We start from the raw sequence: 20,492 nt of genomic DNA on the forward strand, positions 1-20,492 counted from the left end.
GGTTCCAACAATGTTGTATGGTTGCGAGGCGTGGGCTATGGATAGAGTTGTGCGCAGGAGGATGGATGTGCTGGAAATGAGATGTTTGAGGACAATGTGTGGTGTGAGGTGGTTTGATCGAGTGAGTAACGTAAGGGTAAGAGAGATGTGTGGAAATAAAAAGAGCGTGGTTGAGAGAGCAGAAGAGGGTGTTTTGAAGTGGTTTGGGCACATGGAGAGAATGAGTGAGGAAAGATTGACCAAGAGGATATATGTGTCGGAGGTGGAGGGAACGAGGAGAAGAGGGAGACCAAATTGGAGGTGGAAAGATGGAGTGAAAAAGATTTTGTGTGATCGGGGCCTGAACATGCAGGAGGGTGAAAGGAGGGCAAGGAATAGAGTGAATTGGAGCGATGTGGTATACCGGGGTTGACGTGCTGTCAGTGGATTGAATCAAGGCATGTGAAGCGACTGGGGTAAACCATGGAAAGCTGTGTAGGTATGTATATTTGCGTGTGTGGACGTATGTATATACATGTGTTGGGGGGGGGGGTTGGGCCATTTCTTTCGTCTGTTTCCTTGCGCTACCTCGCAAACGCGGGAGACAGCGACATAGTATAATAAATAAAAAAAATAATATATATATATATATATATATATATATATATATATATATATATATATATATATATATATATATATATATATATATATATAATCCCTTGGGATAGGGGAGAATGAATACATCCCACGCATTCCACACGTGTCCAAGAAGGCGACTAAAGGGGGCGGGATCGGGGGGCGAGAAACCCTCCCTTCCTTGTATTTATCTTTCTAAGAGGCGAAATAGAAGAAGGAGTCATGCGGGGAGTGCTTATCCTCCTCGAAGGCTCAGATAGGGGTGTCTAGATATGTGTGGATGTAACCAAGATGAGAAAAAAGAAGATAGGTAGTATGTCTGAGGAAAGGAACCTGGATGTTTTGGCTCTGGGTGAAACGATGCTCAAGGGTAAAGGGGAAGAGTGGTTTGGCAATGTCTTGGGAATAAAGTCAGGGGTTAGTGAGAGGACAAGAGCAAGGGAAGGATTAGCACTACTCCTGAAACAGGAGTGGTGGGAGTGTGATAGAGTGTAAGAAAGTAAACTCTAGATTGATATGGGTAAAACTGAAAGTGGATGGAGAGAGATGAGTGATTATTGGTGCATATGCACCTGGGCATGAGAAGAAAGATCATGAGAGGCAAGTCTTTGGGGAGCAGCTGAATGAGTGTGTTAGTAGTTTTGATGCACGAGACCGGGTTATAGTGATGGGTGATTTGAATGCAAAGGTGAGTAATGTGGCAGTTGAGGGAATAATTGGTATACATGGGGTGTTCAGTGTTGTAAATGGAAATGGTGAAGAGCTTGTAGATTTGTGTACTTAGAAAAGGACTGGTGATTGGGAATACCTGGTTTAAAAAGCGAGATGTACATAAGTATACGTCTGTAAGTAGGAGAGATGGCCAGAGAGCGTTATTGGATTACGTGTTAATTGATAGGCGAGCGAAAGAGGTGCAACTGGTGCAACTGGAAGGATGTCTGATCATTATCTTGTGGAGGCTAAGGTGAAGATTTGTATGGGTTTTCAGAAAAGAAAAGAGAATGTTGGGGTGAGAGTAAGTGATCTTGGGAAGGATACTTGTGTGACGAATTACCAGGAGAAACTGAGTACAGAATGGAAAAAGGTGACAGCGAAAGATGTAAGAGGAGTGGGGGAGGAATAGGATGTATTTCGGGAAGCAGTGATGGCTTGCGCAAAAGATGCTTGTGGCATTAGAAGCGTGGGAGGTGGGCAGATTAGAAAGGGTAGTGAGTGGTGGGATGAAGAAGTAAGATTATTAGTGAAAGAGAAGAGAGAGGCATTTCGATGAGTTTTGCATGGAAATAGTGCAAATGACTGGGAGATGTATAAAGCAAAGCGATAGGAAGTCAAGAGAAAGGTGCAAGAAGCAAAAAAGAGGGCAAATGAGAGTTGGGTAAGAGAGAATCATTAAATTTTAGGGAGAATGAAAATATATTTTGGAAGGGGGTAAATAAAGCCCGTAAGACGAAAGAACAAATGGGAACATCGGTGAAGGGGGCTAATGGGGAGGTGATAACAAGTAGTGGTGATGTGAGAAGATTGAGTGAGTATTTTGAGGGTCTGTTGAATATGTTAGATGATAAAAGTCGCAGACATAGGGTGTTTTGGTCGAGGTGGTGTGCGAAGTGAGAGGGTTAGGGAGGATAATTTGGTAAACAGAGAAGAGGCAGTAAAAGCTTTGCAAAAGATGAAAGCCATCAAGGCAGCAGGTTTGGATGGTATTGCAGTGGAATTTAGTAAAAAAGGGGGTGACTGTATTGTTGACTGATTGGTAAGGATATTTAATGTATGACTCATGGTGAGGTGCCTGGGGATTGGCGGAATGCATGCATTGAGCCATTGTACAAAGGCAAAGGGGATAAAGGTGAGTGCTCAAATTATAGAGGTATAAGTTTGTTGAGTATTCCTGGGAAATTGTATGAGAGGGTATTGATTGAGAGGGTCGTCATGTACAGAGCATCAGATTGGGGAAGGGCAGTGTGGTTTCAGAAGTGGTAGAGGATGTGTTGATCACGTGTTTGCTTTGAAGAATGTATGTAAGAAATACTTAGAAAAGCAAATGGATTTGCATGTAGTATTTATGTATCTAGAGAAGGCATATGATTAGTGTTGATAGAGATGCTCTGTGGAAGGTATTAAGAATATATGGTGTGGGAGGCAAGTTCCTAGAAGCAGTAAAAAGTTTTTATCGAGGATGTAAGGCATGTGTAAGAGTAGGAAGAGAGGAAAGTGATTGGTTCTCAGTGAATATCGGTTTGCGGCAGGGGTGTGTGATGTCTCCATGGTTGTTTAATTTGTTTATAGATGGTGTTGTTATGGAGGTGAATGCAAGAGTTTTGGAGAAAGGGGTAAGTATGCTGTCTTTTGTGGATGAGAGAGCTTGGGAAGAGAGTCAGATGTTGTTCGCTGATGATACAGCGCTGGTGGCTGATTCATGTTAGAAACTGCAGAAGCTGGTGACTGAGGTTGTTACTGTGTGTGAGAGAAGAAGGTTGAGCGTAAATGTGAATAAGAGCAAGGTTATTAGGTACAGTAGGGTTGAGGGACAAGTTAATTGGGAGGTAAATTTGAATGGAGAAAAACTGGAGGAAGTGAAGTGTTTTTGATATCTGGGAGTGGATTTGGCAGCTGATGGAACCATGGAAAAGGAAGTGGGTCACAGGGTGGGGGATTGGGCGAAGGTTCTGGCAGCGTTGAAAAGTGTTTTGAAGGCGAGAACGTTACCTCGGAAAACAAAAATGCATATGTTTGAAGGAATAGTGGTTCCAACAATGTTATATGATTGCGAAGGAGGAGGGTGTATGTGTTGGAAATGAGATGTTTGAGGACGATATGTGGTGTGAGGTGATTTGATCGAGTAAGTTATGCAAGGATAAGAGAGATGTGAGGTAATAAAATGGGTGTGGTTGAGAGAGCAGAAGAGGGTGTTTTGAAATATTTTGGTCACATTGAGAGAATGAGTGAGGAAAGATTGACAAAGAGGATATATGTGTCAGAGGTGGAGGGAACGAGGAGAAGTGGGAGACCAAATTGGAGGTGGAAAGATTGAGTGAAAAAGATTTTGAACGATCGGGACTTGAACATGCAGGAGGGTGAAAGGCGTGCAAGGAATAGAGTGAATTAGAACGATGTGGTATACCAGGGTCGACGTGCTGTCAATGGATTGAACCAGGGCATGTGAAGCGTCTGGGGTGAACCATGGAAAGTTTTGTTGGGCCTGGATGTGGAAAGGGAGCTGTGGTTTCGGTGTATTAGTGCACATGACAGCTAGAGACTGAGTGTGAACGAATGTGGCTTTTGTTGTCATTTCCTATCGCTACCTCGAGCGCGTGAGGGGGGAGGGGTTTTTCATTTAATGTGTGGCGGAGTGGCGACGGGAATGAATAAGGGCAAACAGTATGAATTATGTACATGTGTATATATGCATATGTCTGTGTGTGTATATATATGTATACGTTGAGATGTATAGGTATGTATATGTACGTGTGTGGACGTGTATGTCTATACATGTGTATGTGGTTGGGTTGGGCCATTCTTTCATCTGTTTCCTTGCACTACCTCGCTAACGCGGGAGACAGCGACAAAGTATGATATATATATATATATATATATATATATATATATATATATATATATATATATATATATATATATATATATATATATATATATATTTTTTTTTTTTTTTTTTTTTTTTTTGCTTTGTCGCTGTCTCCCGCGTTTGCGAGGTAGCGCAAGGAAACAGACGAAAGAAATGGCCCAACCCCCCCCCCCCCATACACATGTATATACATACTTCCACACACGCAAATATACATACCTACACAGCTTTCCATGGTTTACCCCAGACGCTTCACATGCCCTGATTCAATCCACTGGCAGCACGTCAACCCTGGTATACCACATCGATCCAATTCACTCTATTCCTTGCCCTCCTTTCACCCTCCTGCATGTTCAGGCCCCGATCACACAAGCTAATCCCTCGTTATTGAGTGAAAGGAATAACATCATTACGGAAAGATGAGACAAAAAAGGATGATAACAGCTTTGGGACTGCTTTTGATTGCATGTGCTCCCATACCTGTGATGGCTGCATGGGGCACTAGTTCTGACAGTGTTTTGTTGAAAGATATAGAAGTGCTTACCTTGTACAGTGGTAAGATGACAAAAGGAGGTTGTTCATCGCCAGTGCCTCAGCTGGAATGTGTTAAAGGTGGAACTGCCTCGTGTGATGCCTTCCGTCCCCGTGTGGTGCAGTGTTACAATCGGGGATGGGATGGGGTTGATGTGCAGTGGGAGTGTAAGACTGACATGGACAATGCATTTAGGTTTGGTGACATTGAAGTAACATGTGAGGGTTACAGCCATTGAGATGACCCATATGTCTTGAAAGGATCATGTGGCCTGAGATACTCCATAGACTACACTAAAGAGGGCCTCAATCAGCAGCAAGGATATCAGCATAATTACTATGGTGAAAAGAGCACTGGCTATGGATATCATTCTTATGAGAAGTCACATCAGCCTCAGGAATTATCACATGGAAGTTCCCTTGCCAATTTTATTGTTGTAATTGCTGTACTTGTGATGTGTTGGGCTTTCTACAAAACTTGTATTGAATCTTCACATCATGTAGGCCAGGATGCTCGTAGTACAACCAATGAATGATTACCCAACAGGTGGTGGTGGAGGTGGAGGTGGTTATGGATGGTTTGGTCAAGGTGGAGGTACACATCCCTCAGCCCCACCACCTCCACCATATGAAGATGATGCTTCTTGCAGAAACCGCGGGAATGCAAGTGCATCAAGTACTGGCTCTGGTGGGGGTGGTGGAGGCTTTTGGACAGGTGCAGCAGCTGGTGGGTTGCTTGGATATATGTTTGGTAACAGAGGCACTGGTTATGGAGGTTATGGCCAGGCTAACCCTGGTAGCTGGTTCTCAGGGTCAGGTATGGGGTCTAGTTGGCAAGGTGGTGGAGGTGGCTTCCATAGTGGTGGTAATGGAAGCAGCTCTACAGGAACTCGTACAGCATCTGGCTTTGGAGGTACTAGTCGACGGTAGCTTTTGGGTATGTTTTGGAAATAATAGATATAGATAAGGATCCAAGAATAGATTGGTTGAAAAGTCAAAGGACATATTACAGTAATATGATAAGGAAGTTAATTTTATGAATATATTTATATATGTGTGTTTGCCTATACGCATATATATATATATATATATATATATATATATATATATATATATATATATATATATATATATATATATATATATATATATATATATCCCTTGGGATAGGAGAGAAAGAACACTTCCCACGCATTCCCCACGTGTCGTAGAAGGCGACTAAAGGTGACGGGAGCGGGGGGATTAGAAACCCTCCCCTCCTTGTATTTTAACTTTCTAAAAGGGGAAACAGAAGAACGAATCATGCGAAGAGTGCTCATCCTCCTCGAAGGTTCAGATTGGGGTGTCTAAATATCTGTGGACGTAACCAAGATGAGAAAAAGAGGTGATAGGTAGTATATTTGAGGAAAGGAACCTGGATGTTTTGGCTCTGAGTGAAACGAACCTCAAAGGTAAAGGGGAAGAGTGGTTTGGGAATGTCTTAAGAGTAAAGTCAGCGGTTGGTTAGAGGACAAGAGCAAAGTAAGAGGTAGCACTACTCCTGAAGTAGCTGTGGGAGTATGTGATAGAATGTAAGTAAACTCTAGATTGATATGGGTAAAACTGAAAGTGGATGGAGAGAGATGGGTGATTATTGGTTCAAATGCACCTGGTCATGAGAAGAAAGAACATGCCAGGGAAATGTTTTGGGAGCGGCTGAGCGAGTGTGTTAGCAGCTTTGATGCACGAGACTGGATTAAAGTGATAGGTGATTTGAATGCGAAGGTGAGTAATGATGCAGTTGAGGGTATAATTGGTGTACATGGGGTGTTCAGTTTGTTAAATGGAAATGGTGAAGAGCTTGTGGATTTGTGTACTGAAAAAGGACTGGTGATTGGGAATACCTGGTTTAAAAAGAGAGATATAGATAAGTATACGTATGTAAGTGGAAGAGATAGCCAGAGAGCGTTGTTGGTTTACGTGTTAATTGATAGAAACGTGAAAGAGAGACTTTTGGATGTTAATGTGCTGAGAGGTTCAACTGGAGGGAAGTCTGATCATTATCTTGCGTATGCGAGGTTGATGATATGTAGAGGTTTTCAGAAAAGAAAAGAGAATGTTTGGGTGACGAGAGTGGTGAGAGTAAGTGAGCTTGGAAAGGAGACTTGTGTGAGGATGTACCAGGAGAGGTTGAGTGGAGAATGGTAAAAGGTGAAAGCAAATGACGTAACAGGAGTAGGGGAGGAATGGGATGTATTTAGGGAAGCAGTGATGGCTTCCGCAAAAGATGCCCATGGTATGAGAAGGGTTAGAGGTTGGCAGATTAGAAAAGTTATGTGAGTGGTGGGATGAAGAAGCAAGATTGTTAGTGAGAAGAGAGAGGCATTTGGACGATTTTTACAGGGAAATAGTTCAAAGGACTGGGATATATATATATATATATATATATATATATATATATATATATATATATATATATATATATATATATATATATATATATATATATATAAATATTTATATATATATATATATATATATATATATATATATATATATATATATATATATATATATATATATATATATATATATATATTATCCCTGGGGATAGGGGAAAAAGAATACTTCCCACGTATTCCCTGCGTGTCGTAGAAGGCGACTAAAAGGGGAGGGAGCGGGTGGCTGGAAATCCTCCCCTCTCATTTTTTTTTTAATTTTCCAAAAGAAGGAACAGAGAAGGGGGCCAGGTGAGGATTTTCCCTCTAAGGCCCAGTCCTCTGTTCTTAACGCTACCTCGCAAATGCGGGAAATGGCGAATCGTATGAAATATATATATATATATATATATATATATATATATATATATATATATATATATATATATATATATATATATATATTTTTTTTTTTTTTTCTTTCTTTTTTTTTTTTTTTTTTTTTGCTTTGTCGCTGTCTCCCGCGTTTGCGAGATAGCGCAATGAAACAGACGAAAGAAATGGCCCATCCCACCCCCATACACATGTATATACATATGTCCACACACGCAAATATACATACCTACACAGCTTTCCATGGTTTACCCCAGACGCTTCACATGCCCTGATTCAATCCATTGACAGCACGTCAACCCGATACCACATCGATCCAATTCACTCTATTCCTTGCCCTCCTTTCACCCTCCTGCATGTTCAGGCCCCAATCACACAAAATCTTTTTCACTCCATCTTTCCACCTCCAATTTGGTCTCCCACTTCTCCTCGTTCCCTCCACCTCCGATACATATATCCTCTTGGTCAATCTTTCTTCACTCATTCTCTCCATGTGCCCAAACCATTTCAAAACACCCTCTTCTGCTCTCTCAACCACGCTCTTTTTATTTCCACACATCTCTCTTACCCTTACGTTACTTACTCGATCAAACCACCTCACACCACACATTGTCCTCAAACGTCTCATTTCCAGCACATCCATCCTCCTGCGCACAACTCTATCCATAGCCCACGCCTCGCAACCATACAACATTGTTGGAACCACTATTCCTTCAAACATACCCAATTTTGCTTTCCGAGATAATGTTCTCGACTTCCACACATTCTTCAAGGCTCCCAGAACTTTCGCCCCCTCCCCCACCCTATGATCCACTTCCGCTTCCATGGTTCCATCCGCTGCCAGATCCACTCCCAGATATCTAAAACACTTTACTTCCTCCAGTTTTTCTCCATTCAAACTTACCTCCCAGTTGACTTGACCCTCAACCCTACTGTACCTAATAACCTTGCTCTTATTCACATTTACTCTTAACTTTCTTCTTTCACACACTTTTCCAAACTCAGTCACCAGCTTCTGCAGTTTCTCACATGAATCAGCCACCAGCGCTGTATCATCAGCGAACAAGAGGATGGTGAGAGTAAGTGAGCTTGGGAAGGAGACCTGTGTGAGGAAGTACCAGGACAGACTGAGTACAGAATGGAAAAAGGTGAGAACAATGGAAGTAAGGGGAGTGGGGGAGGAATGGGATGTATTTAAGGAATCAGTGATGGATTGCGCAAAAGAATCTTGTGGCATGAGAAGAGTGGGAGGTGGGTTGATTAGAAAGGGTAGTGAGTGGTGGGATGAAGAAGTAAGAGTATTAGTGAAAGAGAAGAGAGAGGCATTTGGACGACTTTTTGCAGGGAAAAAATGCAATTGAGTGAGAGATGTATAAAAGAAAGAGACAGGAGGTCAAGAGAAAGATGCAAGAGGTGAAAAAAAAGGGCAAATGAGAGTTGGGGTGAGAGAGTATCATTAAATTTTAGGGAAAATAAAAAGATGTTCTGGAAGGAGGTAAATAAAGTGCGTAAGACAAGGGAGCAAATGGGAACTTCAGTGAAGGGCGTAAATGGGGAGGTGATAACAAGTAGTGGTGATGTGAGAAGGAGATGGAGTGAGTATTTTGAAGGTTTGTTGAATGTGTTTGATGATAGAGTGGCAGATATAGGGTGTTTTGGTCGAGGTGGTGTGCAAAGTGAGAGGGTTAGGGAAAATGATTTGGTAAACAGAGAAGAGGTAGTGAAAGCTTTGCGGAAGATGAAAGCCGGCAAGGTAGCAGGTTTGGATGGTATTGCAGTGGAATTTATTAAAAAAGGGGGTGACTGTATTGTTGACTGGTTGGTAAGGTTATTTAATGTATGTATGACTCATGGTGAGGTGCCTGAGGATTGGCGGAATGCGTGCATAGTGCCATTGCACAAAGGCAAAGGGGATAAGAGTGAGTGCTCAAATTACAGAGGTATAAGTTTGTTGAGTATTCCTGGTAAATTATATGGGAGGGTATTGATTGAGAGGGTGAAGGCATGTACAGAGCATCAGATTGGGGAAGAGCAGTGTGGTTTCAGAAGTGGTAGAGGATGTGTGGATCAAGTGTTTGCTTTGAAGAATGTATGTGAGAAATACTTAGAAAAGCAAATGGATTTGTATGTAGCATTTATGGATCTGGAGAAGGCATATGATAGAGTTGATAGAGATGCTCTGTGGAAGGTATTAAGAATATATGGTGTGGGAGGAAAGTTGTTAGAAGCAGTGAAAAGTTTTTATCGAGGATGTAAGGCATGTGTACGTGTAGGAAGAGAGGAAAGTGATTGGTTCTCAGTGAATGTAGGTTTGCGGCAGGGGTGTGTGATGTCTCCATGGTTGTTTAATTTGTTTATGGATGGGGTTGTTAGGGAGGTAAATGCAAGAGTTTTGGAAAGAGGGGCAAGTATGAAGTCTGTTGGGGATGAGAGAGCTTGGGAAGTGAGTCAGTTGTTGTTCGCTGATGATACAGCGCTGGTGGCTGATTCATGTGAGAAACTGCAGAAGCTGGTGACTGAGTTTGGTAAAGTGTGTGGAAGAAGAAAGTTAAGAGTAAATGTGAATAAGAGCAAGGTTATTAGGTACAGTAGGGTTGAGGGTCAAGTCAATTGGGAGGTGAGTTTGAATGGAGAAAAACTGGAGGAAGTGAAGTGTTTTAGATATCTGGGAGTGGATCTGGCAGCGGATGGAACCATGGAAGCGGAAGTGGATCATAGGGTGGGGGAGGGGGCGAAAATTCTGGGGGCCTTGAAGAATGTGTGGAAGTCGAGAACATTATCTCGGAAAGCAAAAATGGGTATGTTTGAAGGAATAGTGGTTCCAACAATGTTGTATGGTTGCGAGGCGTGGGCTATGGATAGAGTTGTGCGCAGGAGGATGGATGTGCTGGAAATGAGATGTTTGAGGACAATGTGTGGTGTGAGGTGGTTTGATCGAGTAAGTAACGTAAGGGTAAGAGAGATGTGTTGAAATAAAAGGAGCGTGGTTGAGAGAGCAGAAGAGGGTGTTTTGAAATGGTTTGGGCACATGGAGAGAATGAGTGAGGAAAGATTGACCAAGAGGATATATGTGTCGGAGGTGGAGGGAACGAGGAGAAGAGGGAGACCAAATTGGAGGTGGAAAGATGGAGTGAAAAAGATTTTGTGTGATCGGGGCCTGAACATGCAGGAGGGTGAAAGGAGGGCAAGGAATAGAGTGAATTGGAGCGATGTGGTATACCGGGGTTGACGTGCTGTCAGTGGATTGAATCAAGGCATGTGAAGCGTCTGGGGTAAACCATGGAAAGCTGTGTAGGTATGTATATTTGCGTGTGTGGACGTATGTATATACATGTGTATGGGGGGGGGGCCATTTCTTTCGTCTGTTTCCTTGCGCTACCTCGCAAACGCGGGAGACAGCGACAAAGTATAAAAAAAAAAAAAAAAAAAAATATATATATATATATATATATATTTGTTTATTAATTTATTTTGCTTTGTCGCTGTCTCCCGCGTTAGCGAGGTAGCGCAAGGAAACAGACGAAAGAATGGCCCAACCCGCCCACATACACATGTATATACATACATGTCCACACACGCACACTATACATACCTATACATCTCAGTGTACACATATATATACACACACAGACATATACATATATACACATGTACATAATTCATACTGTCTGCCTTTATTTGTTCCCATCGCCACCTCGCCACACATGGAATAACAACCCCCTCCCCCCTCATGTGTGCGAGGTAGCGCTAGGAAAAAACACCAAAGGCCCTATTCGTTCACACTCAGTCTCTAGCTGTCATGTAATAATGCACCGAAACCACAGCTCCCGTTCCACATCCAGGCCCCACACACTTTGCATGGTTTACCCCAGACCCTTCACATGCCCTGGTTCAATCCATTGACAGCACGTCAACCCCCGTATGCCACATCGTTCCAATTCACTCTATTCCTTACACGCCATTCACACTCCTGCATGTTCAGGCCCCAATCACTCAAAATCTTTTTCACTCCATCTTTCCACCTCCAATTTGGTCTCCCACTTCTCCTCATTCCCTCCACCTCTGACACATATATCCTCTTGGCCAATCTTTCCTCACTCATTCTCTCCATGTGCCCAAACCATTTCAAAACACCCTCTTCTGCTCTCTCAACCACACTCTTTTTATTTCCACACATCTCTCTCACCTTTACATTACTTACTCGATCAAACCACCTCACACCACATATTGTCCTCAAACATCTCATTTCCAGCACATCCACCGTCCTGCGCACAACTCTATCCATAGCCCACGCCTCGCAACCATACAACATTGTTGGAACCACTATTCCTTCAAACATACCCATTTTTGCTTTCCGAGATAATGTTCTCGACTTCCAAACATTCTTCAAGGCTTTTCGCCCCCTCCCCAACCCTATGATTCACTTCCGCTTCCATGGTTCCATCCGCTGCCAGATCCACTCCCAGATATCTAAAACACTTCACTTCCTCCAGCTTCTCTCCATTCAAACTTACCTCCCAATTGACTTGACCTTCAACCCTACTGTACCTAATAACCCTGCTCTTATTCACATTTACTCTTAACTTTCTTCTTTCACACACTTTACCAAACTCAGTCACCAGCTTCTGCAGTTTCTTACATGAATCAGCCACCAGCGCTGTATTATCAGCGAACAACAACTGACTCACTTCCCAAGCTCTCTCATCCACAATAGACTTCATACTTGCCCCTCTTTCCAAAACTCTTGCATTCACCTCCCTCACAACCTCATCCCTAAACAAATGAAACAACCATGGAGACATCACACACCCCTGCCACAAACCTACATTCACTGAGAACCAATCACTTTCCTCTCTTCCTACACGTACACATGCATTACATCCTCGATAAAAACTTTTCACTGCTTCTAACAACTTGCCTCCAACACCAAATATTCTTAATACCTTCCACAGAGCATCTCTATCAACTCTATCATATGCCTTCTCCAGATCCATAAATGCTACATACAAATCCATTTGTTTTTCTAAGTATTTCTCGCATACATTCTTGAAAGCAAACACCTGATCCACACATCCTCTACCACTTCTGAAACCACACTGCTCTTCCCCTGTCTGATGCCCTGTACATGCCTTCACCCTCTCAATCAATACCCTCCCATATAATTTACCAGGAATACTCAACAAACTTATACCTCTGTAATTTGAGCACTCACTCTTATCCCCTTTGCCTTTGTACAATGGCATTATGCAAGCATTCCGCCAATCCTCAGGCACCTCACCATGAATCATACATACATTAAATAACCTTACCAACCAGTCAACAATACAGTCACCAACTTTTTTAATAAAATCCACTGCATTGCCATCCAAACCTGCTGCTTTGCCGGCTTTCATCTTCCGTAAAGATTTTACTACCTCTTCTCCATTTACCAAATCATTTTCCCTAACCCTCTCACTTTGCACACCACCTCGACTAAGACACCCCACATCTAATCAACCCACCTCCCACGCTTCTCATGCCACAAGCATCTTTTGCGCAAGCCATCACTGCTTCCTTAAATACATCTCATTCCTACCCCACTCCCCTTACCTCCTTTGTTCTCACCTTTTTCCATTCTGTCCTCAGTCTCTCCTGGTACTTCCTCACACAAGTCTCCTTCCCAAGCTCACTTACTCTCACCACTCTCTTCACCCCAACATTCTCTCTTCTTTTCTGAATATATATATATATATACGTATATATATATATATATATATATATATATATATATATATATATATATATATATATATATATATATATATATATTTTTTTTTTTTTTTTTTTTTTTTTTTTGCTTTGTCGCTGTCTCCCGCGTTTGCGAAGTAGCGCAAGGAAACAGACGAAAGAAATGGCCCAACCCACCCCCATACACATGTATATACATACGTCCACACACGGAAATATACATACCTACACAGCTTTCCATGGTTTACCCAAGACTCTTCACATGCCCTGATTCAATACACTGACAGCACGTCAACCCCGGTATACCACATCGATCCAATTCACTCTATTCCTTGCCCTCCTTTCACCCTCCTGCATGTTCAGGCCCCGATCACACAAAATCTTTTTCACTCCATCTTTCCACCTCCAATTTGGTCTCCCACTTCTCGTTCCCTCCACCTCCGACACATATATCCTCTTGGTCAATCTTTCCTCACTCATTCTCTCCATGTGCCCAAACCATTTCAAAACACCCTCTTCTGCTCTCTCAACCACGCTCTTTTTATTTCCACACATCTCTCTTACCCTTACGTTACTTACTCGATCAAACCACCTCACACCACACATTGTCCTCAAACATCTCATTTCCAGCACATCCATCCTCCTGCGCACAACTCTATCCATAGCCCACGCCTCGCAACCATATAACTTTGTTGGAACCACTATTCCTTCAAACATACCCATTTTTGCTTTCCGAGATAATGTTCTCGACTTCCACACATTCTTCAAGGCTCCCAGGATTTTCGCCCCCTCCCCCACCCTATGATCCACTTCCGCTTCCATGGTTCCATCCGCTGCCATATCCACTCCCAGATATCTAAAACACTTTACTTCCTCCAGTTTTTCTCCATTCAAACTTACCTCCCAATTGACTTGACCCTCAACCCTACTGTACCTAATAACCTTGCTCTTATTCACATTTACTCTTAACTTTCTTCTTTCACACACTTTACCAAACTCAGTCACCAGCTTCTGCAGTTTCTCACATGAATCAGCCACCAGCGCTGTATCATCAGCGAACAACAACTGACTCACTTCCCAAGCTCTCTCATCCCCAACAGACTTCATACTTGCCCCTCTTTCCAGGACTCTTGCATTCACCTCCCTAACAACCCCATCCATAAACAAATTAAACAACCATGGAGACATCACACACCCCTGCCGCAAACCTACATTCACTGAGAACCAATCACTTTCCTCTCTTCCTACACGTACACATGCCTTACATCCTCGATAAAAACTTTTCACTGCTTCTAACAACTTTCCTCCCACACCATATATTCTTAATACCTTCCACAGAGCATCTCTATCAACTCTATCATATGCCTTCTCCAGATCCATAAATGCTACATACAAATCCATTTGCTTTTCTAAGTATTTTTCACATAGATTCTTCAAAGCAAACACTTGATCCACACATCCTCTACCACTTCTGAAACCACACTGCTCTTCCCCAATCTGATGCTCTGTACATGCCTTCACCCTCTCAATCAATACCCTCCCATATAATTTACCAGGACTACTCAACAAACTTATACCTCTGTAATTTGAGCACTCACTCTTATCCCCTTTGCCTTTGTACAATGGCACTATGCACGCATTCCACCAATCCTCAGGCACCTCACCATGAGTCATACATACATTAAATAACCTTACCAACCAGTCAACAATACAGTCACCCCCTTTTTTAATAAAATCCACTGCAATACCATCCAAACCTGCTGCCTTGCCGGCTTTCATCTTCCGCAAAGCTTTTACTACCTCTTCTCTGTTTACCAAATCATTCTCCCTAACCCTCGCACTTTGCACACCACCTCGACCAAGACACCCTATATCTGCCACTCTATCATCAAACACATTCAACAAACCTTCAAAATACTCACTCCATCTCCTTCTCACATCACCACTACTTGTTATCACCTCCCCATTTGCGCCCTTCACTGAAGTTCCCATTTGCTCCTTTGTCATACGCACTTTATTTACCTCCTTCCAGAACATCTTTTTATTCTCCCTAAAATTTAATGATACTCTCTCACTCCAACTCTCATTTGCCCTCTTTTTCACCTCTTGCACCTTTCTCTTGACCTCCTGTCTCTTTCTTTTATACATCTCCCACTCAATTTCATTTTTTCCCTGCAAAAATCGTCCAAATGCCTCTCTCTTCTCTTTCACTAATAATCTTACTTCTTTACCCACCACTCACTACCCTTTCTAATCAACCCACCTCCCACTCTTCTCAAGCCACAAGCATCTTTTGCGCAATCCAAAACTGATTCCCTAAATACATTCCATTCCTCCCCCACTCCCCTTACTTCCATTGTTCTCACCTTTTTCCATTCTGTAATCAGTCTCTCCTGGTACTTCCTCACACAAGTCTCCTTCCCAAGCTCACTTACTCTCACCACCCTCTTCACCCCAACATTCACTCTTCTTTTCTGAAAACCCATACAAATCTTCACCTTAGCCTCCACAAGATAATGATCAGACATCCCTCCAGTTGCACCTCTCAGCACATTAACATCCAAAAGTCTCTCTTTCGCGCGCCTGTCAATTAACACGTAATCCAATAACGCTCTCTGGCCATCTCTCCTACTTACATACGTATACTTATGTATATCTCGCTTTTTAAACCAGGTATTCCCAATCACCAGTCCTTTTTTCAGCACAACATAAATCTACAAGCTCTTCACCATTTCCATTTACAACACTGAACACCCCATGTATACCAATTATTCTCTCAACTGCCACATTACTCACCTTTGCATTCAAATCACCCATCACTATAACCCGGTCTCGTGCATCAAAACCACTAACACACTCATTCAGTTGCTCCCAGAACACTTGCCTCTCATGATCTTTCTTGTCATGCCCAGGTGCATATGCACCAATAATCTCCCATCTCTCTCCATCAACTTTCATTTTTACCCATATTAATCGAGAATTTACTTTCTTACATTCTATCATATACTCCCACAACTCCTTTTTCAATAGTACTGCTACTCCTTCCCTTGCTCTTGTCCTCTCACTAACCCCTGACTTTACTCCCAAGACATTCCCAAACCACTCTTCCCCTTTACCCTTGAGCTTCGTTTCACTCAGAGCCAAAACATCCAGGTTCCTTTCCTCAAACATACTACCTATCTCTCCTTTTTTCACATCTTGGTTACATCCACACACATTTATATATATATATATATATATATATATATATATATATATATATTTTTTTTTTTTTGCTTTGTCGCTGTCTCCCGCGTTTGCGAGGTAGCGCAAGGAAACAGACGAAAGAAATGGCCCAACCCACCCCCATACACATGTATATACATACGTCCACACACGCAAATATACATACCTACACAGCTCTCCATGGTTTACCCCAGACGCTTCACATGCCTTGATTCAATCCACTGACAGCACGTCAACCCCGGTATACCATATCGCTCCAATTCACTCTATTCCTTGCCCTCCTTTCACCCTCCTGCATGTTCAGGCCCCGATCACACAAAATCTTTTTCACTCCATCTTTCCACCTCCAATTTGGTCTCCCTCTTCTCCTCGTTCCCTCCACCTCCGACACATATATCCTCTTGGTCAATCTTTCCTCACTCATTCTCTCCATGTGCCCAAACCATTTCAAAACACCCTCTTCTGCTCTCTCAACCACGCTCTTTTTATTTCCACACATCTCTCTTACCCTTACGTTACTTACTCGATCAAACCACCTCACACCACACATTGTCCTCAAACATCTCATTTCCAGCACATCCATCCTCCTGCGCACAACTCTATCCATAGCCCACGCCTCGCAACCATACAACATTGTTGGAACCACTATCCTTTCAAACATACCCATTTTTGCTTTCCGAGATAATGTTCTCGACTTCCACACATTCTTCAAGGCTCCCAGAATTTTCGCCCCCTCCCCACCCTATGATCCACTTCCGCTTCCATGGTTCCATCCGCTGCCAGATCCACTCCCAGATATCTAAAACACTTCACTTCCTCCAGTTTTTCTCCATTCAAACTCACCTCCCAATTGACTTGACCCTCAACCCTTCTGTACCTAATAACCTTGCTCTTATTCACATTAACTCTTAACTTTCTTCTTTCACACACTTTACCAAACTCAGTCACCAGCTTCTGCAGTTTCTCACATGAATCAGCCACCAGCGCTGTATCATCAGCGAACAACAACTGACTCACTTCCCAAGCTCTCTCATCCCCAACAGACTTCATACTTGCCCCTCTTTCCAAAACTCTTGCATTCACCTCCCTAACAACCCCATCCATAAACAAATTAAACAACCATGGAGACATCACACACCCCTGCCGCAAACCTACATTCACTGAGAACCAATCACTTTCCTCTCCTCCTACATGTACACATGCCTTACATCCTCGATAAAAACTTTTCACTGCTTCTAACAACTTTCCTCCCACACCATATATTCTTAATACCTTCCACAGAGCATCTCTATCAGCTCTATCGTATGCCTTCTCCAGATCCATAAATGCTACATACAAATCCATTTGCTTTTCTAAGTATTTCTCACATACATTCTTCAAAGCAAACACCTGATCCACACATCCTCTACCACTTCTGAAACCACACTGCTCTTCCCCAATCTGATGCTCTGTACATGCCTTCACCCTCTCAATCAATTCCCTCCCATATAATTTACCAAATGAGAGTTGGGGTGAGAGAGTATCATTAAATTTTAGGGAGAATAAAAAGATGTTCTGGAAGGAGGTAAATAAAGTGCGTAAGACAAGGGAGCAAATGGGAACTTCAGTGAAGGGCGCAAATGGGTAGGTGATAACAAGTAGTGGTGATGTGAGAAGGAGATGGAGTGAGTATTTTGAAGGTTTGTTGAATGTGTTTGATGATAGAGTGGCAGATATAGGGTGTTTTGGTCGAGTTGTTGTGCAAAGTGAGAGGGTTAGGGAAAATGATTTGGTAAACAGAGAAGAGGTAGTGAAAGCTTTGCGGAAGATGAAAGCCGGCAAGGCAGCAGGTTTGGATGGTATTGCAGTGGAATTTATTAAAAAAAGGTGGTGACTGTATTGTTGACTGGTTGGTAAGGTTATTTAATGTATGTATGACTCATGGTGAGGTGCCTGAGGATTGGCGGAATGCGTGCATAGTGCCATTGTACAAAGGCAAAGGGGATAAGAGTGAGTGCTCAAATTACAGAGGTATAAGTTTGTTGAGTATTCCTGGTAAATATATATATATATATATATATATATATATATATATATATATATATATATATATATATATATATATATATATATATATATATATATATATATATATATATATATTCCTATGAGTCCACGGGGAAAATAAAACACCATAAGTTCCCAAGTGCACTTTTGTATAATAATCACATCATCAGGGGAGACAAGAGAGAAATATAACAGTCAGTTGATATGCATCGAAAAGGCGAAGCTAGGACGCCATTTGGTAAACATGCAATTGTCCAAGACAGACAACGAGCGTTCATAAACTTATCATTTTACAAATTTTATCAAAAATAAAGTTATCTAATTTGTATAGACCATCGCTAATATTAAAATTATAATTCTTTGTGTATTTGATAAATAAAGATTCAACGATATTTCTCATGGTAATAGAGTTAGAGTTAATAACTGAGATGGCATTACTCCAGTCAACACAATGATCATAGCTTTTAACGTGATTAAACAAGGTATTTCATTCTTATCCTGTTCTTATACTATATTTATGTTGCTTAAGTCTAACAGAAAGATCCTTACCAGTCTGCCCAACATAAAATTCATTACAATTTCCACATTGCACATTATAGATGCATCCATGGGAATTTTCTGGTGAATTCTTGATTAAGACATTCTTTATAGTATTATTGTTGCCGAAGGCAACATTTACATTAAAGGATTTAAGTAACATCGGAAGTAAAGTAGAATTATTATTAAAAGGGAGAACTAAAAGATTCTTGTTGTCAGTGGGAGGTTTGGGCTCAACTCTAAAAATGATTTCTTTGCTAACTTAAGGGATTTATCAATAAAAGATCTAGGGTACTTTAACTTAGATCAAATTGAGTATATCTTCTCAAACTCATCATCAATAAACTCTGGACTGCAAATACGTAATGCCCTAAGGAACATAGATTGAAATGATGATAATTTACTCTGTCATGTTGAGATGAGTAATAATGGATATATGAGCATACATTGGTGGGTTTTCTGTATATGCTAAACTGAAACTTGTTTCCTTGTCTATGGATCATGCAATCTAAAAATGGTAACATACCATTATCTTCATTTTCTACAGTAAATTTGATGGAAGGTACTAAATTGTTAAGTAAGGGGAGAAATATTTGTAAATTTTCATTTGTTGACCAAACACAAAGAACATCATCTACATACCTAAACCAAATTGCATTAGAAGGTAAGATATCCTTTAGTAATTTTGTTTTAAAAAAATTCCATATAATGGTTCCTTAGTACAGGTGAAAGAGGGTTGCCGATTGCCATGACAACATCTAAACATGACAGAGTTAAATTATCACCATTTCAATCTATGTTGCTTAGGGCATTACCTATTTGCAGTCCAGAGTTTATTGATGATGAGTTTGAGAATATATTTTCTATTGGATCTAAGTTAAAGTACCCTAGATCTTTCATTGATAAATCCCTTAAGTTAGCAATGAAATCATTTTATAGAGTTGAGCCCAAACCTCCCATTGACACCAAGAATCTTTTAGTTCTCCCTTTTGATAATAATTCCACTTTACTTCCCATGTTGCTAAAATCCTTTAGTGTAAATGTTGCCTTCAGCAACAATAATACTATAAAGAATATCTTAATCAAGAATTCACCAGAAAATTCCCCTGGATGCATCTATAAAGTGCAATGTGGACATTGTGAAAAATTTTATGTTGGTCAGACTGGTAAAGATCTTTCTGTTAGACTTAAGCAACATAAATATAGTATAAGAACAGGACAAGAATGAAATGCCTTGTTTAATCACGTTGAAAGCTATGATCATTGTATTGACTGGAGTAACGCCATCTCAGTTGTTAACTCTAACTCTATTACCAAGAGAAATATCATTGAATCTTCAATCATTAAATACACAAACAATTATAATTTTAGTATTATTGATAGTCTATACAAATTAGATAACTTTATTGTTGATA

At 41.3% G+C, this 20,492-nt stretch overlaps 1 protein-coding gene across 1 annotated transcript; it reads left to right on the plus strand.

Annotated features, from left to right (window-relative positions):
- Positions 1-4,556: 4,556 nt before the first annotated feature.
- LOC139760445 (store-operated calcium entry-associated regulatory factor-like) lies at positions 4,557-5,677 on the plus strand. Its single transcript, XM_071683683.1, is given in 2 exon segments — positions 4,557-5,265; positions 5,267-5,677. Coding segments are annotated over 2 exon segments (1,041 nt in total). The 5' UTR covers positions 4,557-4,620; the 3' UTR covers positions 5,663-5,677.
- The last annotated feature ends 14,815 nt before the right edge of the window (positions 5,678-20,492 follow it).

This window comes from Panulirus ornatus, chromosome 36, assembly GCF_036320965.1.
Source record: "Panulirus ornatus isolate Po-2019 chromosome 36, ASM3632096v1, whole genome shotgun sequence".
In the NCBI taxonomy this organism is placed as follows: domain Eukaryota; kingdom Metazoa; phylum Arthropoda; class Malacostraca; order Decapoda; family Palinuridae; genus Panulirus; species Panulirus ornatus.